This window comes from Indicator indicator, chromosome Z, assembly GCF_027791375.1.
Source record: "Indicator indicator isolate 239-I01 chromosome Z, UM_Iind_1.1, whole genome shotgun sequence".
Taxonomy (NCBI): domain Eukaryota; kingdom Metazoa; phylum Chordata; class Aves; order Piciformes; family Indicatoridae; genus Indicator; species Indicator indicator.
In genome coordinates this window covers 8,169,505-8,197,004 of record NC_072053.1, presented here as the reverse complement: position 1 = coordinate 8,197,004, position 27,500 = coordinate 8,169,505, and the positions used below count along the sequence as shown (strand labels likewise).

The 27,500-nt window shown below is 49.2% G+C and overlaps 1 protein-coding gene across 1 annotated transcript in view; it reads left to right on the top strand.

Annotated features, from left to right (window-relative positions):
- The window catches only part of LOC128979870 (multiple C2 and transmembrane domain-containing protein 1-like), a 184,553-nt gene that overhangs the window by 140,198 nt on the left and 16,855 nt on the right, over window positions 1–27,500 (top strand). Inside the window, exon 9 of the mRNA XM_054398288.1 lies at window positions 26,004–26,113. Coding sequence (XP_054254263.1) covers window positions 26,004–26,113 — 110 coding nt within the window. The remainder of the gene's footprint in view (window positions 1–26,003; window positions 26,114–27,500) is intronic.

Genomic DNA, 27,500 nt, shown 5'->3' with positions numbered 1-27,500 from the left:
AATCTCTCTAGAGATGGAGAGTCCACAGCCTCTCTGGGCAGCCTGCTCCAGGGATCTGCTGCCCTCAAAGACATTTTTCCTTATGTCTACATGCAACCTGGAATCACAGAATGGTTTGGGCTGGAAGGGACCTTAAAGATCATCTATGTCTAACCTACCTGCCCAGGTTGCTCAAGGCCTCATCCAGCCTGCTCTTGAACACCTCCAGGGAGGGGGCATCCACAAGCTCCCTGGGCAACCTGTCTCACCACCCTCATTGTCAAGAAGTTCTTCCTCATCTGCAGTCCAAGTCTACCCTCTTATAGCTTTCCTCTTCCTCCCCTTATCCTGAAAAATCCTGAAGACTTTTTTGCCCCCCAATGAAATGTTGTGTTGATAATGGACAGGAGGTTTTCAGATGGCAGCTGCATGTTGTCCTTCTGCTGGTGTGCTTGGACAAGCTAAGGAGAGGATCTGCAGTGGTTGACTGAGAGTTGTTTTCAAACAAGAATAAAGGTCAAAATAATCTGATCAGGAATGGAATTAACATTGTGCTCCAGCACAGCCCAGCAAACCAACACAGGTCACCTCGAGGAGTGACAAGATGGTCTTTTGGAGACACTTCAAGAGACTGGCACTGGCCCTGTGCACAGAGACTGCTGCAGACTCCTTGTACCTCAGACTGGCTGCCTTTGAAAGGAAAACACAATGGTTTGGACCAGGACTTCTTAGACTGGACATTAGGAAACATTTTTTTGCACCAAGAGTGGTCAGGCATTGGAATGTGCTGTCCTGCACCACATCCTGGTCTCCAAACTGGTGACACATGGGTTTGACAGGTGGACCACAAGATGGATAAAGAACTGGCTTGATGGCTGCACCCAAAGAGTGGCTGTCAATGGCTCCATGTCCCAGTGGAGGCCAGGGAAAAGCAGAGTCCCTCAGGGATCAGTCCTGGGACCAGGCTTGTTCAACATCTTTGTTGGTGCCATGGACAGAGGCATTGAGAGCACCCTCAGCAAGTTTGCTGATGACACCAAGCTGTGTGGTGCAGCAGACAGGCTGGAGGGAAGGGATCCATCCAGAGGCACCTGGACAGGCTGGAGGGAAGGGATCCATCCAGAGGGACCTGGCCAGGCTGGAGGGAAGGGATCCATCCAGAGGCACCTGGACAGGCTGGAGGGAAGGGATCCATCCAGAGGCACCTGGACAGGCTGGAGGGAAGGGATCCATCCAGAGGGACCTGGACAGGCTGGAGGGAAGGAATCCATCCAGAGGGACGTGGTCAGGCTGGAGAGGTGGGCACAAGCCAAGCTCAGGAGGTTCAACAAGACCAAGGGCAGGGTCCTGCAGCTGGGTGGAGGCAATGCCAAGCACAAATCCAGGCTGGGCAGGGACTGGCTGGAGAGCAGCTCTGAGGAGAGGGACTTGGGGGTGCTGGGGGAGGAGAAGCTCACCAGGAGCTGTCAATGTGCACTTGCAGCCCAGAAAGCCAAGCAGAGCCTGGGCTGCATCAGGAGAAGTGTGGCCAGCAGGTCAAGGGAGGTGATTCTCCCTCTCTGCTCAGCTCTGGTCAGACCCCACCTGGAGTACTGCATCCAGTTCTGGAGCCTCTGTTACAAGAGGGATCTGGAAGTGCTGGAAGGTGTCCAGAGAAGGGCCACCAGGATGAGCAGAGGGCTGGAGCTGCTCTGCTATGAGGAGAGACTGAGAGAGTTGGGGCTGTTCAGTCTGGAGAAGAGAAGGCTCTGAGGTGACCTTCTTGTGGCCTTCCAGGATCTGAAGGGGGCTCCAAGAAAGCTGGGGAGGGACTTTTTAGGCTTTCAGGGAGTGACAGGACTGGGAGGAATGGACCAAAGCTGGAAGTGGGGAGATTCAGGCTGGACGTGAGGAAGAAGTTCTTCCCCATGAGAGTGGTGAGAGCCTGGAATGGGTTGTGCAGGGAGGTGGTTGAGGCTCCATCCCTGGAGGTGTTTGCAGCCAGGCTGGATGAGGCTCTGGCCAGCCTGCTGTAGTGTGAGGTGTCCCTGGCCATGGCAGGGGGGTTGGAACTGGATGATCCTTGTGGTCCTTTCCAACCCTGACTGATTCTATGATTCTGTTCTATGGAGGCCCAAGCCTGGAGGTGTTTAGAAGTGGTTTGGATGTGGTGCTTGGGGCTATGGTTTAGGGGTGACCCTTGTAGAATAAAGTCAGCGGTTGGACTTGGGGATCCTGAGGGCCTTTTCCAAGCTGAATGTTTCTGTGATTCTGTGATATGTTTTCTTCAAGGTTTGTTGGAGACAAGGAACAGTTTTATTGTATTTCCAGGTGATTCACAAATATTAGTGGAAATAGCTCAAGCACAGGAATGTTTTTCTTTCTCTGTTCTCATACTATTGAGACATTTAAGTGTGTGATTTCAGAAGGTTAAGATTCAGCAGTCTATCTGTGTGTCCAGAAGCAGAATGAAGGAAGAAAGGAAAAAGGAAGAAAAGAAGAAAGAAAGAAAAGAAAGAAAGGAAAGAAAGAAAGAAAGAAAGAAAGAAAGAAAGAAAGAAAGAAAGAAAGAAAGAAAGAAAGAAAGAAAGAAAGAAAGAAAGAAAGAAAGAAAGAAAGAAAGAAAGAAAGGAAAGAAAGAAAGAAAGAAAGAAAGGAAAGAAAGAAAGAAAGAAAGAAAGAAAGAAAGAAAGAAAGAAAGAAAGAAAGAAAGAAAGAAAGAAAGAAAGAAAGAAAGAAAGAAAGAAAGAAAGAAAGAAAGAAAGAAAGAAAGAAAGAAAGAAAGAAAAGAAAGAAAGAAAGAAAAGAAAAGAAAGGAAAGAAAGAAAGAAAGAGAAAGCAAGAAAGAAAGAAAGAAAGAGAAAGCAAGAAAGAAAGAAAGAGAAAGAAAGAAAGAAAGAAAGAAAGAAAGAAAGAAAGAAAGAAAGAAAGAAAGAAAGAAAGAAAGAAAGAAAGAAAGAAAGAAAGAAAGAAAGAAAGAAAGAAAGAAAGAAAGAAAGAAAGAAAGAAAGAAAGAGAAAGAAAGAAAGAAAGGAAGAAAGGAAGAAAGAAAGGAAGAAAGAAAGAAAGATCTTTTGTCCTTCCTTAAACAATTTCTCCTGTTTCCTCTGCAGTGCCAAAGCCCTGGGGGAGTGAGTCTGTGAATGGTGTCATTTGTCACAAGTATTAATAGTGGTAGTAAATTACTGTTTGATGAGGAGCAGCACAGTGGAGTAACCATTTGAGCAAGTATGGGGAGAGTGAGCCAGGGGAAAAGGTACATAGAAGGCAGAGAGGGGAAAAGACAGACAATGGCTGTGTGTTTGGGTTTCACTGGCGCAGGTGGAGACAGCAGATGAATCATCCAGGAGGAGGTAGCCTACAGAGCTCTGTGTTCTTGCAGCCTATCAGTATCAGGACTTGGACACTCCAGATGGTTTCTGGACCTCATGTCACCTTCCCAGGAAGGTAAAGAGGGCTGGAGGTCTTAGTTTTCACAACCTGAACATGAAAAACATTCAGAAGCTTCAATAATACATTTCAAAAAGGCATTAAAACATAAAGAGCCTGGAGTCAGTGGGATCCTAACCACCTGCAAGGATGGTCTGAGAGATCTTTTCCAACCTGAATGGTGCTATGATTCTAATCCCATGTTCTTAATGTCAATATTTATTCTTTTTTTTTTTTTTTTTTACTTTTTGATAAGGTCATTTACAAGGATGAGGTCTGTAGTGCCTTCCAGGGAGTCCAAAAAGATGTATTTCCACAAGCATTGTACTGAGCAGCAGAAATATTGCTACAGCTATGTCCTAGTAATATCCTGATTTTCTTTCCCTATCATTTATCTGCAAAGAGATTAGTGAGGGATGAGGAACACAGCACCACTGCTTCACTGTTCTTTCCCTTTGGAGATGTCCATACCATCCATACACTACACATTTCCTCTGGGCACTATCAATATCTTTATTTGGAGTTGTATCCTAACAAACCATGCAAGGACAGAAGGCAGAAGCATAGCCAGTTTGTAAACCATGATCTACTAGACAGGTTACCTGCTGGAAGAGTTTTTGTGCTTAGAAAATCTTTATTTTCTCCTTTTCCCTCCTCTTTCCCATGTCTGATTCTTCCTACTACTAGAAAATTGAAGCTCTGCTTAGATCTGCTAAGGTAGAATGATAGAATCAGTCAGGGTTGGAAGGGACCACAAGGCTCATCCAGTTCCAACCCCCCTGCCATGGCCAGGGACACCTCACACTACAGCAGGCTGGCCAGAGCCTCATCCAGCCTGGCTGCAAACACCTCCAGGGATGGAGCCTCAACCACCTCCCTGCACAACCCATTCCAGGCTCTCACCACTCTCATGGGGAAGAACTTCTTCCTCACATCCAGTCTGAATCTCCCCACTTCCAGCTTTGGTCCATTCCTCCCAGTCCTGTCACTCCCTGAAAGCCTAAAAAGTCCCTCCCCAGCTTTCTTGGAGCCCCCTTCAGATCCTGGAAGGCCACAAGAAGGTCACCTCAGAGCCTTCTCTTCTCCAGACTGCACAGCCCCAACTCTTTCAGTCTCTCCTCATAGCAGAGCAGCTCCAGCCCTCTGCTCATCCTGGTGGCCCTTCTCTGGACACCTTCCAGCACTTCCAGATCCCTCTTGTAACAGAGGCTCCAGAACTGGATGCAGTACTCCAGGTGGGATCTGACCAGAGCTGAGCAGAGAGGGAGAATCACCTCCCTTGACCTGCTGGCCACACTTCTCCTGATGCAGCCCAGGCTCTGCTTGGCTTTCTGGGCTGCAAGTGCACATTGACAGCTCCTGGTGAGCTTCTCCTCCCCCAGCACCCCCAAGTCCCTCTCCTCAGAGCTGCTCTCCAGCCAGTCCCTGCCCAGCCTGGATTTGTGCTTGGCATTGCCTCCACCCAGCTGCAGGACCCTGCCCTTGGTCTTGTTGAACCTCCTGAGCTTGGCTTGTGCCCACCTCTTGATGTAACTCCATCATAAACTACCCAATGTCACCAAGTTTGCTGATGACACCAAACTGTGTGGAGTGGCTGACTCCCCCCTCCCTTCCCTCCTCTGTGGCACTTACATTATTATTTTTCCACTGCATACATTAGTATTTTCAGCTGCAGGGGAATCATAAAGCACTGAAGTCAATACAAAGGGAATGAAATTGTGTGTAGGCATGGAAAGAGGCTGCCCAGAGAGGTGGTAGAGTCACCATCACAGGAGGTGCTCAAGAAATGCATGGACATGGCACTTTGGGACATGGCTTAATGGCCATGGTGGTGTCAGGTTGATGGTTGGATTTGCTATCTTGGAGATCTCTTACAACTGAAACAAATCTATGATTCTAAATCCCGGGGCAGTGCAGTTGGATGCCATGTGGGAGTTTCCCCAAAGCTCAGTGTGTGTGAGAATGAAGGTCCACACCTCAGGAGGAGGAAGAATCAGAGAATGTTAGGGCTGGAAGGGACCCTGAAAGCTCATCCAGTCCAACCCCCCTGCCAGAGCAGGAGCACCCAGAGCAGGTCACACAGGAACACATCCAGGAGGGTCTTGAATATCTCCACAAAGGGAAACTCCACAACCCCCCTGGGCAGCCTGTTCCAGGGATCTGTCACCCTCACAGGGAATTTTTTTTCCTCCTGTTTCCATGGAACTTCCTCTGCCTCAGCTTCCACCCTTGCCCCTTGTGCTGTCCTTGGGCATCACCCAGCAGAGCCTGGCTCCAGCCTCTGGGCACTTCCCCTGCACATCTTTATCAACAGCAATGAGGTCACCTCTCAGACTCCTCCTCTCCAAGCTACAGATCCTCAGCTCCCTCAGGCTCTCCTCATGAGGAAGATGTTCCACTGCCTTCATCCTCTTCATGGCTCTGTGCTGGACTCTCTCAAGCAGTTCCCTGAGGTCCTTCCTGAACTGAGGGTCCCAGAGCTGGACACAACACTCCAGATGCAGCCTCAGCAGGGCAGAGGAGGAGGGGCAGCTGGGTGTGTTTAGTCTGGAGAACAGGAGGCTGAGGGATAACCTTCTGGCTGTCTACAGCTCCCTGAAGGAGTGTGTGGATGTGGTGCTGAGGGACATTGGTTGAGTGGTGACCTGGCAGTGCTGGCTTCATGGTTGGACTTGATGATCTTAAAGGTCTTTTCTAACCAAAACAATTCCATGATTCTATCATTTTGTGTCTGTTTCTGTGCAGCCATGTGTCTATGCCTTTCATGAGCTCTCAGAGAGTCACAGAATGGCTGAGGTTGGAAAGGACCTCAGAGATCATCTACTCCAACCCACCTGCCATGGAGCAGGGGCACCTCTCAACTAGACTCAGCTGCTCAAGGGCTCATCCAACCTGACCTTGAACACCCCCAGGGAGGAGGCAGCCACAGCCTCCCTGGGCAGCCTATTCCAGAGTCTCACTAGTCCCTCACTGCAGAACTTCTTCCTCAGCTCCAGTCTAACCCTGCTCTACCTCAGCTTCAAACCATTCCCCCTTGTCTTGTCTCTAGACACCCTCAGGAGAAATCCCTCTGCACCCTTCCTGGAGAATCCCTTCAGGTCCTTCCTGTAGGATCCCCTCAGGTCCTTCCATGTGTTTAGAAGCAAAGGACTTTGGGGAGGGACGTTTTAGGCTATCAGGTAGTGACAGGACTGGGGGGGATGGAGCAAAACCAGAAGTAGGTGGATTCAGATTGGATGTTAGGAAGAAGTTCTTGCCCATGAAGGTGGTGAGACACTGGCAGAGGTTGCCCAGGGAGGTGGTGGAAGCCTCATCCCTGGAGGTTTTTGCAGCCAGGCTGGATGTAGCTGTGAGCAGCCTGCTGTGGTGTGAGGTGTCCCTGCCCATGGCAGGGGGTTGGAACTGGCTGAGCCTTGAGGTCCCTTCCAACCCTGACTGATTCTATGATTCTATGACTGTACCACAGTCTGGGTTATATTAAGCATCAAATATGTCCCTTTACAAAAACCTTCTTTAATGCAGGAGAGTTGCTTATTGCAGTCTCTTTCTAACCACTGTGTCACAAACTCTGAAGATCTCAAGTGTCTGTGTGCTTCATCCCAAGCTGTCAGGCTGGGACATCACAGCTCTTCTTCTAGAGGAATGGCTCCTGCTCTCCTCCCTGTTTTCTTTGGAAGAAGGCTGAATATGTTATAACCTCCCAGCCAGTTGTTTCTCTCTGTTTACTTAGCATCTCTGTGCCCTAGATGTGACAACCTGTGCAGATCCAGGAGGAATAATGAAATCTATGGAAAGCAGGCACAGAGGAGAAAAGAAACAAAAAGACATTTGAGGATGGCAGCTTTATTCCCTGCTGTTGTTGGACTGCAGATGGGTACTGAGCTTGCAACCAAGGCTGAAAAGCATTTAAACTTTATTTATTAGGCAATAAATAATACAAAGACTGCTTGCTGAAAGCTGGGGAAGAGAAGAATCATTGATTTCTGTGGCTGGTGGCTGTTGCTTTTCTGAGTGTCAAATAAGCAATGAGTTTAAAGTTTTGGAAGAAACAAGGATGTGGGTTCTCTTTTTTTTTCTGTATTATTTTTTGGTATGGAGGCCTAATTTGTTCTTCTCTGCTGAAAAGGGAATAAAATATTCCCTTTTTCAAAATATTCCCTCCTCTGGGAATAAAATAGGTTATTCTGAACAGACTGTGCAGGGTTAGAGATCCAAGCACTACACAGCAGCCTGAATTAGACAGCAGTGGTGGAGCTGGAGAAACAGGAGGTGGCATGGCTGTCTTGCATCCATGGACAGCTGGTTCCAGCAGAACTTTGAGGCTGATGTCATCCTGCATGGATCTCTGGAATGTGTGAAGATGTCAGGATAAAGATCAGGAGGGGCAGGGAGAGGCTGCAGGATCACAGGGTCACAGGATGCCAGGGGTTGTAAGGGACCTCCAAAGATCAAGTCCAAGCCCCCTGCCAGAGCAGGAGCATAGAATCCAGCACAGGTCCCACAGGAACACATCCAGATGGGGCTGGAAAGGCTCCAGAGAAGGAGACTCCACAACCTCTCTGGGCAGCCTGCTCCAGGGCTCTGGCAGCCTCCCAGTGCAGAAGTTCCTCCTCCTGGTGAGCTGCAACCTCCTGTGCTGCACTTGCCATCCCTTGCCCCTTGGCCTATGGCAGGCTGCAGCTGAGCAGAGCCTGTCCCCTCCCTCCTGCCCCCTAGCCCTCAGCTCTTGGCAGACATTGAGCAGATCCCTCTCAGCCTTCTCCTCTGCACACTGCACAGCCCCAGGGCTCTCAGCCTCTCCTCCCCAGGCAGGGCTCCAGGCCCTTCAGCATCCTTGGAGCCCTGCCTTGGACTCTCTGCAGCAGATCCCTGTCCCTCCTGAGCTGGGGATGGAGCCCAGAGCTGGATGCAATCTTCCAGGTGAAGTTTCACTAGGGCAGAGTAGAGGCGGAGGAGAAGCTCCCTATATCTTCTGAACACACTGCTCTGAATGCCCCCCAGGACCCCCTTGGCCTCCTTGGCCCCCAGGGCACATTTCTGCCCCATGCAGAACTTGCTGCCCCGCAGCACTCCCAGCTCCTTCTCCTTGGGGCTGCTCTCCAGCAGATCCCCTCCCAACCTGTCCTGCTGTAGTTTCTTCTCCCTGCCCAACTGCAGGACTCTGCTCTCATCCTTGCTGAGCCTCCTTAGGTTCCTCTCTGCCCAGCTCTCAGACTGTCCAAGTCTCTGAATGGCCTCACAGCCCTCAGGTGTCTCAGCCAAGCCTCCCAGCTCTCCTTCAGCTCTCTATTGCTCCTTGCAGTTTCCTGCTGTGTTGCCTTTCAGCAAGACCAGAACACTCTTGCAGAGGTGGGTGGAGAGGAACCTTAGAAAGCTAAACAAGGCAAGCACAGGGCCCTGCATCTGGGAAGGAACAACCCCCTGCAGCAGTACAGGTGAGGGGTGACCTGTTGGGGAGCGGTTCTGCACAGAAGGACCTGGGAGTGCCAGGAGACTGCAATGTGCCCTCATGCCCAAGAAGGACAACTGCATCCTGGAGTGCAGGGAGAAAAGCATGGGCAGCAAGTTGAAAGAGGATCTCCTTCCCCTCTACTCTGCCCTGCTGAGGCCACACTGGGTCCAGTTCTGGGATCCCCAGTTCAGCAGAGACAGGGAACTTAATGGAGAGAGTCCAGAGGATGTTACAAAGCTGCTTAGGGTCCTGGAGCATCTCTGTGAGGAGCAAAGGCTGAGAGCCCTGAGGCTGTTGAGCCTGGAGAAGAGCAGCCTCAGAGGGGATCTGATCAGTGCTGATCAATATCTTCTCCACAGTAGATCTCTCCACTTTATTCTTTTTTTTCCTGGTTATAGTATTGATAACTTCATCTGTCACACAGTACAGCTTCTATGTCAGGAGGCTTCAGTGCTCAGGGGTTAATATTCCCTGAAGAAAGACAAAGTTTTGTGTTTCCCACCATTTTTTTTTTCAGATGTCATTCATTCCAACCTTAGGGGAGATCACCTGGATTTTCTCTTTAATTTTGATCAACACTTTACTTCCATTTTTTCTTCTAAAACACTTCTGTTCATTATCAGCTCAAACAAGTCTATTACTCACCCCTCAAAACTAGATTCACCTAAGATCTTAGAACCACAGCATGGCTCAGGTGGGAAGGGACCTCAGAGCTCCTCTCTTCCAACCTCCCTTGCCATGCCCAGGGACACCTCTCAACTACACTCAGCTGCTCAAGGGCTCATCCAGCCTGGCCTTCAACACCCCCAGGCAGGAGGCAGCCACAGCCTCCCTGAGCAGCCTGTGCCAGAGTCTCAGCAGCCTCACACTGCAGAACTTCTTCCTCAGCTCCAGTCTAACCCTGCTCTGCCTCAGATCCAAACCATTACCCCTTGGCCTGTCTCCAGACACCCTCAGGAAAAGTTCCTCTGCAGCCTTCCTGCAGGATCTCTTCAGGTACTGGAGGGCAGCTCTGAGGTCCCCCTGGAGTCCTCTCTAGGCTGAATAATTTTGTATGTTTTTGTGGTAGCTTTTTTCTGTCTTTTATTGTAAATTAAAAGATATAGTACACAGACAAAGCTTTGCTTCAGCTACAAATATTTAGTTTTGGGGTTTTTTTTTTTTTTTTTTTTTTTTTTTTTTTTTTTTTTTTGGGGGGGGGAGTGGAATAGATATTTCTGTAAATATTTGCCTTTGAGCTACTTTTTTTTTTTTTCTGGTATTGCAGATTGCAGAGGCTGAGAACCTCTCTGGCAAAGATTTCACTCATCATTTACCATGGTCCAGCATAATTATGTGGTCCCTGGGCATGGCAGCAAAGTTGGAGGAGCTGATCTCTGAGGTCCCTTCCAGCCTGAGCCAATCTAGGATTCTGTGATTCATTTAAGCATCCAAGATCTCACTTGAATGTTTAAATGAGTCACAGAATGAGTTTAAATGAATCTCACTTACTATCTTCTTCATTGCTACAGGGTTCATGTCTGAGATGAAGTGTTTCAGATAACCTGCAGTTGGTGGCTTGTCTGAGCATGTTCTTCTTTTCATATTCCTTAAGAGAGAGTTTTACCTAATCATTGAGCACTTGACAACCATGAAGTGTTTCAGGGCTTGGTCTTCAACTGGTGTGAACCTCCTGGGCTTTGTTGGCTGCAGTGTATGGTACCAAGGTGCACATAATAAAGCTCTCCCCCCTTGTTTTCCTGGCTCTGTGAACAGTTGCTCTTTGCAAATAATATCCCCCTCCACCCCCCAATTATATATTTTGTTTGCCTTTTTTAATAGCAGCTTGCCATTGAGGCAAATCACTGGAATCCAAAGCAGCCAAGCTCTTTGGGTTGATTGTTTGGGCAGAAAATACCCGTGGCAAAGGCATCTCTGTAGTCCTCTGCTCTGCAGTCTGTTTGGCCAGGATACAAGAGAGCTGGGGAGGGACAAGGGTTTGTAGTGCCAGGATGAGGGGCAATGGCTTTGAGCTAGGAGAGGGGAGATTGAGACTGGAGAGGAGGAAGAAGTTCTTGACAGTGAGGGTGGGGAGACACTGGAACAGGTTGCACAGAGAGGATGTGGATGTCCCCTCCCTGGAGGTGTTCAAGGCCAGGCTGGATGAGGCCCTGAGCAAGCTGGGCTGGTGGGAGGTGTCCCTGCCCATGGCAGGGGGTTGGAACTTGGATGATCTTGAAGGTCTCTTCCAACCCAAACCATTCTGTGACTCTATGAATAAATATCTGAAATCACAAGTGACTCCATCAGCTGGCTCCATTGCACCCATGTCTCTGAGATATCTGGAGTGTTATCTTCACAGGCTTAAAATGTGCAGAGAAGGGGAGAGCAGGAAGGATCAAGCAGGGAGCAACACTGTGGAGTGTATGAGGGAGAAAGAGGAAACAAAAAGCACTGGCAAAACCCCTTGCATTTAAGAAGAATTTATATAAGAATTGCCATTAGTTATTTTCCTCCTTAAAAGAAATCTTGCACTATCAATTTCTCTTTTTCACCCTAGAATTATTACTGTAGCTCTTGCCTTCTTTCTTTTAATTATTATATTTTTAATTATTATTTTTAAGCTGGTTTTATATTTATGCTCTAGCACTGCAGCAGTTCATTGCACACACACACACTCAGAAAAAAAAAAAAAAAGAAATCCTGATTTGTCCTATAGATGGTGGTGCCAAAAAGCCACAGAAGGTTCAAAATGATTTTTATCAGCTCTCAGTGTATATTTGAGGAAGAACAGATTGTTGCAATATTCATGCTCACAGGCATGGTGTCTTCATAAACAGTGATTCCTCAGCTTTTGCAGGCCCATGTTTGTGTGGTTTCTATTGTGCCTGGTTTAAACATGGAAAACTTTATGAGGCAGTAACATTTTGTTGCCCCTTTCTTTAATGATCATGGCCACAAGTACCCATTTCTCCCCATAAAATCCTGATCTTTTAGCAAATGTGGTGCTTTCCTCCACATTTTGAAATCCTTTAGTCTGATTTCCATTTGGAGATGGAAGTCAAGGAGGGCAAGTGTAGGGTCCTGCTCTTAGGGAGGAAGAACTCCCTGCAGCAGTGCAGGTAGGGAGTTGAGCTGCTGGCAAGCAGCTCTGCACCTGGGAGTCTTAGGGAATGGTAAATTCACCATGAATCAGCAATGTGCCCTCATGGCCAAGAATGGTCTTCTGGGGTGCATTCAGAAAAGTGTGGCCAGCAGGTCAAGGGAAATTCTCCTCCCCCTCTGTTTCATCCTAATGAGGCCACATCTGGAGTCCTGAGTCCAACACTAGGCTCCCCAGTTCAAGAGAGATAGGAGGGACTCCAGCAGATGCTGCCAAGGTGATGAAGAGCCTGGAGCATCTCTGTGATGAGGAAAGGCTAAGAGACCTGAGGCTGTTTAGCTTGGAGAAGACTGAGAGGACTGCCTCACCAACCTGATCTCCTTCTATGATCAGGTGACTGCCTGGTAGATGTGGGAAAGGCTGTGGATGTAGTCTCCCTGGACTTCAGCAAGGCCTTTGACACTGTCCCCCACAGCAAACTCCTGGCCAAGCTGTCAGCCTGTGGCTTGGACAGCAGCACTGTGAGCTGGGTTAGGAACTGGCTGGAGGGCTGAGCCCAGAGAGTGGTGGTGAATGGTGCCACATCCAGCTGGCAGCCTGTCACTAGTGGTGTCCCCCAGGGATCAGTGCTGGGCCCCATCCTGTTCAATATCTTTGTTGATGATCTGGATGAGGGGATTGAGTCCATCATCAGTAAATTTGCAGATGACACCAAGCTGGGAGCAGGTGTTGATCTGTTAGAAGGTAGAAGGGCTCTGCAGAGGGACCTTGACAGGCTGGACAGATGGGCAGAGTCCAACAGGATGGCATTCAACAAATCCAAGTGCCAGGTGCTGCTCTTGGGCTACAACAACCCCATGAAGAGCTACAGGCTGGGGTCAGAGTGGCTGGAGAGCAGCCAGGTGGAAAGGGACCTGGGGGTACTGGTTGACAGCAGCTGAACATGAGCCAGCAGTGTGCCCAGGTGGCCAAGAGAGCCAATGGCATCCTGGCCTGCATCAGGCATAGTGTGGCCAGCAGGAGCAGGGAGGTCATTGTACCCCTGTACACAGCACTGGTTAGGCCACACCTTGAGTACTGTGTCCAGTTCTGGGCCCCTCAGTTTAGGAAAGATGTTGAATTGCTGGAGCATGTCCAGAGAAGGGCAACGAGGCTGGGGAGAGGCCTTGAGCACAGCCCTATGAGGAGAGGCTGAGGGAGCTGGGACTGTTTAGCCTGGAGAAGAGGAGGCTCAGGGGAGACCTCATTGCTGTCTACAACTACCTGAAGGGAGGTTGTAGCCAGGAGGGGTTTGGTCTCTTCTCCCAGGCAACCAGCACCAGAACAAGAGGACACAGTCTCAAGCTGCGCCAGGGGAGGTTTAGGCTGGAGGTGAGGAGAAAGTTCTTCACAGAGAGAGTGGTTGGCCATTGGAATGTGCTGCCCAGGGAGGTGGTGGAGTCACCATCCCTGGAGGTGTTCAAGAGGGGATTGGACGTGGCACTTGGTGCCATGGTTTAGATAGGCATGAGGTGTAGGGTGACAGGTTGGACTCGATGATCCTTGAGGTCTCTTCCAACCTTCTTGATTCTATTCTATTCTATTCTATTCTATTCAATGCTCAGCAAGAGCTGGAGGAGCTGTGGGGGACAAGAGGCTGGGGCCAGGCTCTGCTCAGTGGTGCCCAGTGACATAACAAGGGGCAGTGGGCACAAACTGGAACCAAAGGAGGTTCCATCTGAAGATGAGAAAAGTATTGTTTGCTGTAAGGCTGCTGGGGCCCTGGAGCAGGCTGCCCAGAGAGGTTGTGGAGTCTCCTCTGGAGAGGTTCCAAACCCCCCCTGAGCACTGTGCTTCTGGGCAAGCTGCTGTGGGTGCCCCTGTGGGTGCATAGGTGTTGGACTGGATGATTCCAAAGGTCCCTTCCAACTCCCACCAGGGTGTGATTCTATGATGGGCAATTGTTTTCAGACTTATTCTCCTTGGACACATAAAGACCCAAGTTAGGAGGAAGACAGAGGACTAAAGAGGATCTCTGTCTTTTGGTGGATGCAGAGGGGAACACTGGTCAAGGATGAGGAGAAGGTTGAGGTACTCAATGCCTTCTTTGCCACAGTCTTTAGAAATAAGAGCAATTGTTGGCTGGATACCCAGCCCCTGATCTTGAAGATAGGGATGGGGAGTAGGATGGAGCTCCCATAATCCAAGAGGAGATGGTTAGTGACCTCATGAAGTTTAATAAGGACAAGTGCAGAGTCCTGCATCTGGGGAGGAAGAACAACAGGCACCAGGACAGGTTAGAGGCTGCCCTGCTGGAGAGCAGCTCCACAGAGAAAGACCTTGGAGTGCTGGTGGGCAGCAAGTTCTGCATGGCACAACAATGTGCTCTGGTGGCCAAGAGAGCCAAGGGGAGCCTGGGGTGCAGCAAGAAAGGTGTCCAGCAGGGCTAGGGAAGTTCTTCTGCCTCTCTACTCTGCCCTGCTCAGACCACCCCTGCAATCCTGTGTCCAGTTTGGGGCTCCCCAGTTCCAGAGAGACAGAGACCTGCTGGAGAGAGTCCAAGGCAGAGCCAGGAGGATGATTTGGAGACTTGAGCATCTCCCCTGTGAAGAGAGACTGAGAGCCCTGGGGCTGTTTAGTGTGGAGAAGAGAAGGCTGAGAGGGATCTGATCAATGCCTATCAATAGCTGAGGGGTGGGTGTCAAGGGGAGGGGGCCGGGCTCTTTTGGGTGGTTCCCAGGGATAAGCCAAGGAACAATGAGTTCAAAGTTGAACAGAGAAGATTTCAGCTCACCATGAGGAGAAACTTCTTGACAGTGAGGGTGACAGAGCCCTGGAGCAGGCTGTCCAGAGGGGTTGTGGTCTCCTTCTCTGGAGCCTTTCCAACCCCACCTGGATGCATTCCTGTGCAGACTACCCTCAGTGATCCTGCTCTGGCAGAGGGTTGGACCTGATGATCTCTGGAGGTCCCTTCCAGCCTCTGATATGCTGTGAGACTGTGAGACTGCACCCCTTAGAGACACATAGGTCTATGGGGCCAGATGGGTTACACCCTAGGTTACTGCAAGAGCTGGCAAAGTGCTCACCAAGCCACTTCCCATCACTTACCAGCAGTCCTGGCTAACTGGGGAGGTCCCAGCTGACTGGAGATTGGCAAATGTGGTGCCCAAGACAAGAAGGGCCAGAAGGAGGACCCAAGGAGTTACAGACCTGCTCTGACATTGGTGTGAGGGAAGGTCATGGAACAAATCATCTTGAGTGACCTTATGCAGCATGTGCAGGGCAAGCAGATGGCCAGGCTAGGTCAGCATGGGGTCCTGAAGGGCTGGACCAACCTGATCTCCTTCTATGATAAGGTGACCTGCTTAGTGGATGAGGGAGAGGCTGTGGATGTTGTTTCTCTGGACTTCAGTAAAGCCTTTGACACTGTGCCACAGCATCCTCCTGGAGAAGATGCCTGCCCTAGGTCTGGACAAGCAGACACTCCTGGCTGATGGCCAGGCCCAAAGGGTGGTGGTGTCTCCAATGAACTCCAGGTGGTGGCTGCTCACCAGTGGTGTTCTCCAGGGCCCAGTGCTGGCACAGTTCTCTTTATCAATGTCTTTATCAGTGATGTGGGTGAGGGGATTGAGGAACCCTCAGTAAGTCTGCAGATGACAGCAAGACAGGTGGCTATGCTGATCTGCTGGAGGTCAGGAAGGCTCTGCAGAGGGATCTGGCCAGGCTGCATCCATGTCTGAGGCCAATAGGATGAGGTTCAACAAGGCTAAGAGCTGGGCCTGCCCTTGGGTCACAGGAACCAGGAAGGCTGCAGGCTGGGGGCAGAGGGGCTGGGAAGTGTCCATCAGGAAAGGCCCTGGGGGTGCTGGGTGCCAGCAGCTGGAGCTGAGGCAGCAGTGGGCAGGGGGGCAAGAAGGGCAGCAGCAGCCTGGGCTGGAGCAGCAATGGTGTGGGCAGCAGGAGCAGGGCAGGGATTGTGCCTCTGGGCAGGGATTGTGCCCCTGGACTGGGCACACCTCAAATACTGGGATCAGTTCTGGGTTCCTCAGTACAAGAAGGACACTGAGGAGCTGCAACATGTCCAGAGGAAGGCAGTGAAGGTGGGGAAGGGTCTGGAGAAGAGGGCTGGGGGGGAGCAGCTGAGGGAGCCGGGGGTGTTCAGCCTGGGGAAGAGGAGGCTGAGGGGAGACTTTGTGGCTCTCTACAGCTCCCTGAAAGGAGGTTGCAATGAGGTGCAGGTTGGTCTCTTCTCCCTGGTGTCAGGTGATAGAACAGGAGGAAGTGGTCTCAAGGATTGTTTATGCTGGACATGAGGGAAGTATTTTTACTGCAAGAGTGGCCAGGGATTGGAACAGGCTGCCCAGGGAGGAGGTGGAGTCACCATCCCTGGAGGTGTTCAAGAAACATGTGGCCATGGCACTTGGGGATGGCACTTTCCTGCCATGGTGGTGGTAGGCTGGCGGTTGGACTCAATGGTTTTAGAGGTCTTCTCCAACCAAAGCAATTGCTTGGTCCCCTGATTCCATATTGAGCATCTGTAAAGAGCATGGTAATGTCTTAAAAATGTGATCACTGAGGGTGTGGTGCCAGGCAGTGGAAGCAGAAGTGGAGGTCACAATTTAAAACCTGAGTTGTGGCTATCTTCGTACCCCTGGCGCTCGGTGAAATGCAGCCTGCTCCCACTGGTCCTTTTCAGGGTGGTGTGAGCACCAGCCAGGCCTTCTCCTCTGCTGATGCTGAGGTGGGAACAAATGCTAGCACCAGTCTGCCTGTCATGCCCATCAGTCTCTGTTTAAAAGGTCTAAAAGTCTAAAGATTGATCATCCCTCTCGCTGGAGGGGTGGAAGCTTCTAAACCCTTAAGGCCCCACAGAGGGTTTTAATGCCTCCAAGAGCCATCCCATATTCTTTCTTTCATGTAAGAAGTGGCAAGAACAGATCATTATGGTACTCCACAAGTGTCAGCCTTCAAGGACAGAGACTGGTTGAAACAGCCTGGCACTCTCAGTTCATTACAGAGGTAATGGAGGAGGCCAGTTTCAGGTCACTCCATGCACATTTCCTGGTCCTTGTAGACAATTCAGCTTTACCTCATGATCACACTTTCCACAGCCAGCTGAAAGACAACATTATCATCGTGGCTGGCTGACCTCTTCCCATTTCCCTGAAAGAATGATAAAATAATGACTTACTCCTGTATCCATCACCAGATCAAAAGCCTTTTGATAGGGGTTAGAGAAGACCTGGAGGAGATCAAATGCCTCCAGAGCATGGACTGATGTTGGGTTACTATCTTCTTCTCAGTGACCTTCCCAGAAAGCAGAGGTTAGAGCCTGGGAGGTAATTGCTGAGACCATTAGTCCCTGGTAACAGGTTTTTGAGCAGTGGCCAGAACACAGAAGAATATTCAACAGTTGGTGCCTGCAAGTTGTTCTGGCTTTGTCTCAGTCTCTTTGGTTTGGACAGAGGTGCTTGGGCATCAAGGAGCATTTGAGGAAGATCCATCTAGAGCCTCTGTCTTTCCCAGACAACATCTCCTAAAAGTTTCAAAATTTACTTCTGTTCTGGAAAGGTTCCCTGTGACTTTGTTTTCCTGACCTGTGCCTTCCTCTCCAACCTAGCAGCTATTAATAGGACATTTATCCACCATCAAACATTCAGAGTTTGATTCTCTACACTAAAAATGTCTCCTTTCACTTAAAGCTCTTTGGGATTTTTTTGTTTGTTTTGTTTTTGGTGTTTGGGAGTTTTTTTGTTTGTTTTGATTTTGGTTTTGGTTGGTTGGTTGGTTGGTTGGTTGTTTTTTTCTGGCTTAATTCCATTAACTTTATCAAAGTTTACTTTTAACTCTGGATCATTTATTTCTCTTGTCTTTTGAAATTCTTATTTCATAACTGCACTTTACAGAGTCACAGGATGTTAGGGGTTGGAAGGGACCTCTGGAGATCATCAAGTCCAAGCCCCCTGCCAGAGCAGGACCATAGAATCCAGCACAGGTCCCACAGGAACACATCCAGATGGGGCTGGAAAGGCTCCAGAGAAGGAGACTCCACAACCTCTCTGGGCAGCCTGCTCCAGGGCTCTGTCCCCCTCCCAGTGCAGAAGTTCCTCCTCCTGGTGAGCTGCAACCTCCTGTGCTGCACTTGCCATCCCTTGCCCCTTGGCCTATGGCAGGCTGCAGCTGAGCAGAGCCTGTCCCCTCCCTCCTGCCCCCCAGCCCTCAGCTCTTGGCAGACATTGAGCAGATCCCTCTCAGCCTTCTCCTCTGCACACTGCACAGCCCCAGGGCTCTCAGCCTCTCCTCTCCAGGCAGGGCTCCAGGCCCTTCAGCATCCTTGGAGCCCTCCCTTGGACTCTCTCAATCGTGGAGATCATGGAGAAGAGAGAGGTTTGGGGTAAGGTATGGTCCTTTCCTAAAACAGCCCATATTAACATTGGACCACAGTATCACAGTCTCACAGTGTATCAGAGGCTGGAAGGGACCTCCAGAGATCATCAGGTCCAACCCCCTGCCAGAGCAGAATCACTGAGGGTAGTCTGCACAGGAATGCAGCCAGGTGGGGTTGGAAAGGCTCCAGAGAAGGAGACTCCACAACCCCTCTGGACAGCCTGCTCCAGGGCTCTGTCACCCTCACTGTCAAGAAGTTTCTCCTCATGGTGAGCTGAAATCTTCTCTGTTCAACTTTGAACTCATTGTTCCTTGGCTTACCCCTGGGAACCACCCAAAAGAGCCTGGCCCCCTCCCCTTGACACCCACCCCTCAGCTATTGATAGACATTGATCAGATCCCTCTCAGCCTTCTCTTCTCCACACTAAACAGCCCCAGGGCTCTCAGTCTCTCTTCACAGGGGAGATGCTCAAGTCCCCTAATTGGATTGGAAGCATAGTCCAGTGAGTAGGCTCAGACAAAATGGGTTGAATTCAGAGTTTCATGTGAATTAGCTCCACAGGGTCTAGAGCAAGTCATTTACTTTCTTCTGCTTGGGTTTCACCAGATGTAAAATACGGTTATGGCTGGAAATCAATACATGAGAGTTAAGTGTTGTTATTAGCCAAGCAGTTCATCAATCTGTGATCCACAGCTCCCTGGGAAGGGGGAGGAGGAGGAGACAGTCCCAGACTTACCTTAGGCTCATTCCCTTTTGTGAATTCAAGTCAGACTGCCAACATCAATTTGATTTTTGCTTCCACAGTTGATGCTTTAAAGCCATCTCCCAGCCAAACCTCTTGCTTTTCAGATACCTTAAAGCCTACTGCAAACAAACAAATCATGGAAATTAAACAGTAATAAAGCTGTTGTTAGCTTTGTATAATAAATTCTATCTGCTATTTAAATAGCAATTATTTCCAGAAGCTTGGCAATGGTACCCATACAAATGATGAAACTGATTCCAGTCACAACCCATCTCTTTCTCTGGGAAGGAAATACCATCAGTGTTTGGGAAAAAAAGGAAAAATATAAAAGGATTAATAAGAGACCTGGGTTTGCTGAAGGTGGCTCATATGTTGTGTTTGCCAACACCGCATCTCTCTGGAAGAAAATAAGTTCAGCTTTTCCCCTAGCCCAGGTTATTTTCTCCACAAATCTTTCAGCAGGAAATAAAAACAAAACAAAATAAAACAAAACAAAACAAAACAAAACAAAGAAAAAAACCCCAGCTAATAGGTGTGGGGGCATGTGGAATTGGTTTAAGCAAGGCTGAACCCTGATCCTTCTGTGACTGCCTCCTCTTTCCTCTGCTGTTTTGTCTATTCCTGCCTTGGAGTACGTCAACAAATTTTCTCTAAGCTCAGAAGGTGCAGCAGGATGGAAAAATAGGGATTCTGCCTCTGTCTCTTTTATGTCTTTTGGGGGGTTTAGGGGTGTTTTTATAGGTGAATGATTAAAAACAGACGTATTAAAAAAAAAAAAGAGTTTAAAATACTTGTCAAGAAAAACAGGCTCTGAAGGTCATCCCAGTTGAGGTCTGGAGATCACAGAACCCCAGAAACATTCAGGTGGAAAAAGACCCTCAGGATCCCCAAGTCCAAGCCCTGACCTTACTCTCTAAGGGTCACCCCTAAACCATATCCCCAAGCACCACATCCAAACCATCTTGAAACACCTCCAGCCTTGGGGACTCCACCACATCCCTGGGCAGCACATTCCAGTGCCTGACCACTCCTGGTGGGAAAAAATGTTTCCTAATGTCCAGCCTAAACCTATCCAGTCATAGCTTGAGGCCATTCCCTCTTGTTCTGTCATTAATTCCCTGTGAGCAGAGACCAGCACCAACCTCTCCACAACCTCCTTTCAGGTAGCAGTAGACAGCCATGAGCTCTGCCCTCAGCCTCCTCTGTTTCACACTAACGATCCCCATCTCCTTCAGTTGCTCTTCATCAGATTTCTTCTCCAGGCCCTTCACAGCTTTGTTGCCCTCTTCTGCACTGGCTCCAGCACCTCCACATCTCTCCTACGTAGGAAAGGGTTTTGCCACAGTGACACAGTTCTTCTCTCACACAAATCAATCATAAATCAAGATAACTTTACAGGAAGGGAAGAATCTGGTAAAATTAAACAGAAAAGGCAAAGTGTTTGGAAAGCAGGAATCTACCCTTGGGTTTCTGTGCAGCTTTTTCTTCTCTTCTGCTCTATGGAAAGAGAGATTGTTTTCATGTTTCACACATGTTTTACATGAAAGAATAGAGCAGGTACCTCTTTGCTGATGACAAACTGCAATGTTGGATGTGAGCTGCACCCCCTCAGAAGCTGCATGCCTGAGGACAACAATGCTGTCACTGCCCAGGCTGCCAAGAGGGTAGTAGGATAGTAAGGAAAGAGCTTCACAGTGTTGGGATGTGACACTGGATGTAGCTGGGCAACCTACTCCAGTTGCAGATGTCCCTGCTCACTGCAGGAAGGTTGGACTGAAAGGCCTTCAAAGGTCCCTTCCAACCCAATCCATTCTATGATACCAGTGGTTGTGGTCTTCCTCCAACCCCAAAAAAGTTTCTTCATTATCTGAATAGTAACCTGGATGGAGCACATGAAGATCTATCACAGTGCCTGAGGTGGGCTTCCTGTCTCTGAGCTGACTGCTGGAGTCACAGTCTGACAGTCTCACAGTATATTAGAGGCTGGAAGGGACCTCCAGAGATCATCAGGTCCAACCCCCCTGCCAGAGCAGGATCACTGAGGGTAGTCTGCACAGGAATGCATCCAGGTGGGGTTGGAAAGGCTCCAGAGAAGGAGACTCCACAACCCCTCTGGACAGCCTGCTCCAGGGCTCTGTCACCCTCACTGTCAAGAAGTTTCTCCTCATGGTGAGCTGAAATCTTCTCTGTTCAACTTTGAACCCATTGTTCCTTGGCTTATCCCTGGGAACCACCCAGCAGAGCCTGGCCCCCTCCCCTTGACACCCACCCCTGCAGGCATTAAGAGCCATGTGGATGTGGTGCTGAGGAACATGTTCCAGAGGACGGCCATGAAAATGCTCAGGGGGTTGGAGCACCTTTGGTATGAGGACAGGCTGAGGGATCTGGGGGTGTTCAGCCTGGAGAAGAGAAGGCTCCAGGGAAACCTAATAGCAGCCTGCCAGTACCTCAAGGGGGCTACAAGAAGGATGGAGAGAGACTGTTTGCAAAGGCCTGCAGGGACAGGAGCAGGGACAATGACTTCAAACCAGAGCAGAGCAGATCTAGACTGGATGTGAGGAACAAGTTCTGCAGCATGAGGGTGGTGGACACTGGAACAGGTTGCCCAGGGACGTGGTTGGTGCCCCATCCCTGGAGATATTCAAGGTTAGGCTAGACAGGGCTCTGGGCAACCTGATCTAGTGGAAGATGTCCCTGCTGAGTGCAGGGGGTTGGACTGGGTGACCCTTGGAGGTCCCTTCCAACCCAGACCATTCTCTGATTCTGTGTCTTAGTTGGCAATACTGAGTTGGACTTGATGATCTTAAAGGTCTCTTCCACCCAAAACAATTCCATGAGGTTTTTGGTGTTTAAAATTGTGCTCAGTCACTGGAAGTATCTTTGCCATCTTTCTCTGTCTCATTCATGATTCTTTTTCTTCTTTTTTTTTTTTTTTATTTTTAGGCAGTCTTTGCTCTGTAGCTAAATGCTTTCAATGTCTTCAAGAGAAATCTTGACACCTTAGCTGCAGAACCAGTGTCACTGCAGTAACTCCAGATGATTAAATGTTGAAGTGAGTCTTTCCTCAACCAGTCTAGTTTATTAAGACAGCAAAAACGACACCAAAACAAAACTCAGTGAACCAATATACTGTCTGCTAATTAAGCATCAGGAGAAGAAAAGAATAATTAAATGCAGCATATGATAATTTCTTAGGTGCTGGATGTTGGAGTCAGTTACAGAGACTGTGGCAATGGCAAAAGATTCAACAAATTTGTCTAACAAATGTTTTGTAAATCTTGAAGCATTTTTCTTTCCATTTCTTATGTTGAGGAAATGTGAATCACATTCAGATTAGATAAGGTAACCTAGCATCCATCCACTGGAGGTGCTGAACATCAACTTTTCAGTTAGAGACAGTCTGGGAAAAATTAAGATTAATTGTCTTTTTTCTTTTTTTCCCCACGGAGGTGCTTCACAGAGTCACAGAACTGTCAGGGTTGGAAGGAACCTCAAGGATGATGTAGATCCAACCTCCCTTGCCATGGGCAGGGACACCTCACACTAGACCAGGTTTCCCAGAGCCACATCCAGCCTGGCCCTAAAAACCTAATCTAAATCTCTGCTTCTCTAGTTTTGTTCCATTCCCCCCAGTCCTATCACTACCCAACACCCTAAAAAGTCCCTCCCCAGCTTTTCTGTAGCCCTCTACAGATACTGGAAGGCCACAATAAGGTCTCCCTGGAGCCTTCTCTTCTCCAAACTGAACAAGCCCAACTCTCTCAGCCAGTCCTCACAGGAGAAGAGCTCCAGCCCATCATCTTTGTGAGAGTGTTGTTGGCCACACCTGGACTTGGTGCCTGGATTTAGAAATAGAAATATCGAAAGTTATCAGAGTGGGAGGAGGGCAAAGCTTGCTGGAATTAATCGTAGAATCATAGAATAGTTTGGCTTGGAAGGGACCTCCAAAGGTCGTCCAGTCCAATCCCTTGCAGTCAGTAGGGACATCCTCAGCTAGATCAGGTTGCCCAGAGTCTTGTCCAGCCTCACCTTGCATATCTTCAGGGATAGGGCTTCAACCACCTCCCTGGGCAACCTGTTGAACTGTTCCACCACCCTCATGGTGCAGAACATGTTCCTAACATCCAATATAAATCTACTCTGCTCTAGTTTGAAGCCATTTCCTTTTGTCTTGTCCCTGCAGGCCTTTGCAAACAGTCTCTCTCCATCCTTCTTGTAGGTCCCCTTCAGGTACTGCAAGGCTTCTGTTAGGTCTCCCTTTCTCCACATCAGTGTGAATGTGACAGCAAAACACCGAACAATTGCAACTCCACTCTTTTTAACCACTTCATATTAACAGAAAGGACAACATCCTCTGCTGGCAAATCTATCAAAGAGCCAAGAAAACATCTTAATAACAAGGGTGCTGCCTGTTCTTGAGCAACAAATGTCCACTCTGAACTTGAGGAAGCTCCCACATTTTTAAGGGCACAAAGAATCCTGATGGATTTAATTAAATGTGGCATTGAGTGCACCCTCAGCAACTTTGCTGATGACACCAAGCTGTGTGGTGCAGCAGACAGGCTGGAGGGAAGGGATCCATCCAGAGGGACCTGGACAGGCTGGAGGGAAGGGATCCATCCAGAGGGACCTGGTCAGGCTGGAGGGAAGGGATCCATCCAGAGGCACCTGGACAGGCTGGAGGGAAGGGATCCATCCAGAGGCACCTGGACAGGCTGGAGAGGTGGGCACAAGCCAACCTCAGGAGGTTCAACAAGACCAAGGGCAAAGTCCTACAGCTGGGTGGAGGCAATGCCAAGCACAAATCCAGGCTGGGCAGGGACTGGCTGGAGAGCAGCCCTGAGGAGAGGGACTTGGGGGTGCTGGGGGAGGAGAAGCTCACCAGGAGCTGTCAATGTGCACTTGCAGCCCAGAAAGCCAAGCAGAGCCTGGGCTGCATCAGGAGAAGTGTGGCCAGCAGGTCAAGGGAGGTGATTCTCCCTCTCTGCTCAGCTCTGGTCAGACCCCACCTGGAGTACTGCATCCAGTTCTGGAGCCTCTGTTACAAGAGGGATCTGGACATGCTGGAAGGTGTCCAGAGAAGGGCCACCAGGATGAGCAGAGGGCTGGAGCTGCTCTGCTATGAGGAGAGACTGAGAGAGTTGGGGCTGTTCAGTCTGGAGAAGAGAAGGCTCCAAGGTGACCTTCTTGTGGCCTTCCAGGATCTGAAGGGGGCTCCAAGAAAGCTGGGGAGGAACTTTTTAGGCTCTCAGGGAGTGACAGGATGGGGGGGATGGAATAAAGCTGGAAGTGGGGAGATTCAGGCTGGAAGTGGGGAAGAAGTTCTTCCCCATGAGAGTGGTGAGAGCCTGGAATGGGTTGTCCAGGGAGGTGGTTGAGGCTCCATCCCTGGAGGTATTTGCAGCCAGGCTGGATGAGGCTCTGGCCAGCCTGATGTAGTGTGAGGTGTCCCTGGCCATGGCAGGGGGTTGGAACTGGCTGACCCTTGTGGTCCCTTCCAGCCCTGACAGATTCTATCATTCTATGATTCTAAAATGAAATTATGGTTAGACTTTTACATTACCATAAATTGTTGGCTTTGTGAGTAAAAGTCTGATAATATAGAAAAACTTGAGGAGGTAATCTAACCACTTCCTACAGTGACACAGCCCTTCTTTCATTTTGTCCATGGCTGGCATTTTAGATGCTTGTGGAGCCATGTGCTGCACTAAGGATATTGTAAAGGCAGGTAGGACTTCCATCTCCCATCTATTTCATGCATAGCAATGATTGAATTCAGTAAGGAGAAATGAGGGAGAGAGCACAGGCTCCTCAGCCAGGCAGAAAGGTGGAGTGGATGATGATCAGAGGCTCACAGGATGTTAGGGGTTGGAAGGGACCACCACAGATCATGGAGTCCAAGCCCCCTGACAGAGCAGGAGCATAGAATCCAGCACAGGTCCCACAGGAACACATCCAGATGGGGCTGGAAAGGCTCCAGAGAAGGAGACTCCACAACCTCTCTGGGCAGCCTGCTCCAGGGCTCTGGCAGCCTCCCAGTGAAGAAGTTCCTCCTCCTGGTGAGCTGCAACCTCCTGTGCTGCACTTTCCATCCATTGCCTCTTGTCCTATCCCTGGGTGCAGCTGAGCAGAGCCTGTCCCCTCCCTCCTGCCCCCCAGCCCTCAGCTATTTATAAACATGTATTAAATCCCCCCTCAGCCTTCTCCAGACTTGTCCAGAGAGGTGGGAGCTGCCCCATGCCTGGAACTGTGCAGGTGAGATTGGTTGGGGCTGTGAGCAGCCTGCCCTAGTTGCAGGTATCCCTGCTGGCTGCAGGAGGGTTGGACTGGATGAGTTTGGAAGGTTCCTTCCATCCCAAAGCGTTCTGTGAATCCATATCAGCACAGGAGCTGGTGTTTTGACAAACATCCCTTCTTCCATCTTCTGACTTTTACCCCTTGAAGAAGTTAGGAAGAAGTTCTTCCTCATGAGGGTGGTGAGAGACTGGCACAGGTTGCCCAGGGAGGTGGTGGAAGCCTCATCCCTGGAGGTTTTTGCAGCCAGGCTGGATGTGGCTGTGAGCAACCTGCTGTGGTGTGAGGTGTCCCTGCCTGTGACAGGGGGGTTGGGACTGGATGAGCCTTGAGGTCCCTTCCAACCTTGACAATTCTGTGATTCTATGATTCAAAGACCACAAAATACTGGAGGCTGAAACCTTCAGGATGTTTGTGAAACAGGGACCTAGTTTATTGAAATATATATTCATCAACTAATGCAATGAGAAGCAGAACTGTGTGCTGCTCAGGACATATACTAAAGCAATGTCTATATTCACTGCTGAAAGGACAAGAAAGCAATTCCTGATTGTAAAGCTTTGCCATTTGGTCCTACAAGAGTCTGCAAGAAATGCTGAGCTTGAGCAGCAACTGATGGTCCTTCTCCTAAGGTTAGAAAAATATTTTGTTCAACTGCCTTTATTCTTTTCTTTAGGACAGTGAAAAAAAAGGATTTATGAATAGACTTTATGCCATCCAGGAGGTGTGTGTCAGTGTCCAGAATATCCTTGATGAAGTGGCTTCCTTTGGAGAAAGAATCAAGAAGTAAGTGCTGGATTGCTTTCCAATGCTGTTCCTGTTTTCTCCAGGTTGAGATGCAGTGTTAGATTTTTATTAGGTTGGGGTTTGGTTTTGGTGAGAAACTCCAGTTTTGAATAATGTGTTGTTAAAAATTCACAGGTTGTATCAGGTTGAAAGGGACCCTCAAAGGCCATTTTGTCCATCACCCCCCTGCAGTGAGCAGGGACCACCTCCAGCTTAGTTAGAGCAGGCTGCCCAGGGACACATCAAGTCTGAAAGTCATCTGTATTTGCTTTTGTGGAGACTCTGTTAATCCTGGCATATTAATTTTGGAATTTAGAAATGCATCCATTGAGAGGAGAAGAAAAAAAAAATCATAAGTAAGGTTTTGAAGTAAAACAGAGAATTTTGTTGTGAGGCCTAAAAGTAGTTCTTCAAATCCTCCAATAACAAAACAAACAAACATACAAAAAAAAAAAAAAAACACAAAACAAATCCAAAAAAGCTGCTTTAGATGAAGGAAATAAGCACAGCTGGGTAGGGGTTCTGCGGTTTACACATGCTCAGTTGCTGGGAATGTTTATTTGTGTACATTAGCAAAGCCTTTCCTTCTAGAGAGCTTGTCATTGCTAACACCTAGCACATGATGTTTAAGAGTGGCTAACAAATTTAAGCCTTAAGCAAGAAAAGGCTCTGAGACTGCAGAGAGTTTGCTGTATTTTTGGTGTAGTCACTGAGTAGCAGCATAAAGTTTATTACTTGAGATCAGAGGAGTTCCAGCAAGACATCTTCCAGCTGCCAGCTGTGAGGCTGGGACAAGGCTGACTTGGCTTTTCTGCCCCTCAAAAGATGAAAGCTGGAGGAGAAGTAGGGAGCAGTTTCTTCACAACCATCTTTCTAGGTGTGGGCAGAGACAATCCCTGGACCCAAGCTGAGCTGGAAAACCTTCACAGGAGGCTTTGCTGCAGACCAGCACACTTTACAAGGGAATTGAGTCAGATGTCCCCTTGTTATGAGTGTGATCTAGGGTCCCAAGTCATCTGCCTTGTCCACTGCTGGTGCCATCTTGCAGTGCATTGGTGTTCCACACCTATAAGACCACAGCCTGAGAGAGAAGTACAGACCCCAGATAGATACTGACTGCTGGAAGTTCTCCCCCTGCCCTCCTCTGCCCTAGTCAGGCCAGGTCTGGATTCTTGGACCCAGTTGTGGGCTGCCCAGTTCAAGGAGAGAGTCCAGTGGAAGCTATAAAGATGCTGAGGGGCCTGGAGCATCACTGTGAGGAGAAAAGGCTGAGAGCCCTGGAGCTGCAGAAGAACAGCCCCAGAGAGGAGAAAAGCAACCCCAGAGGGGATCTGAGCAATGCTCAGCAAGAGCTAAAGGAGCTATGGGGGGCAACAGGCTGGGGCCA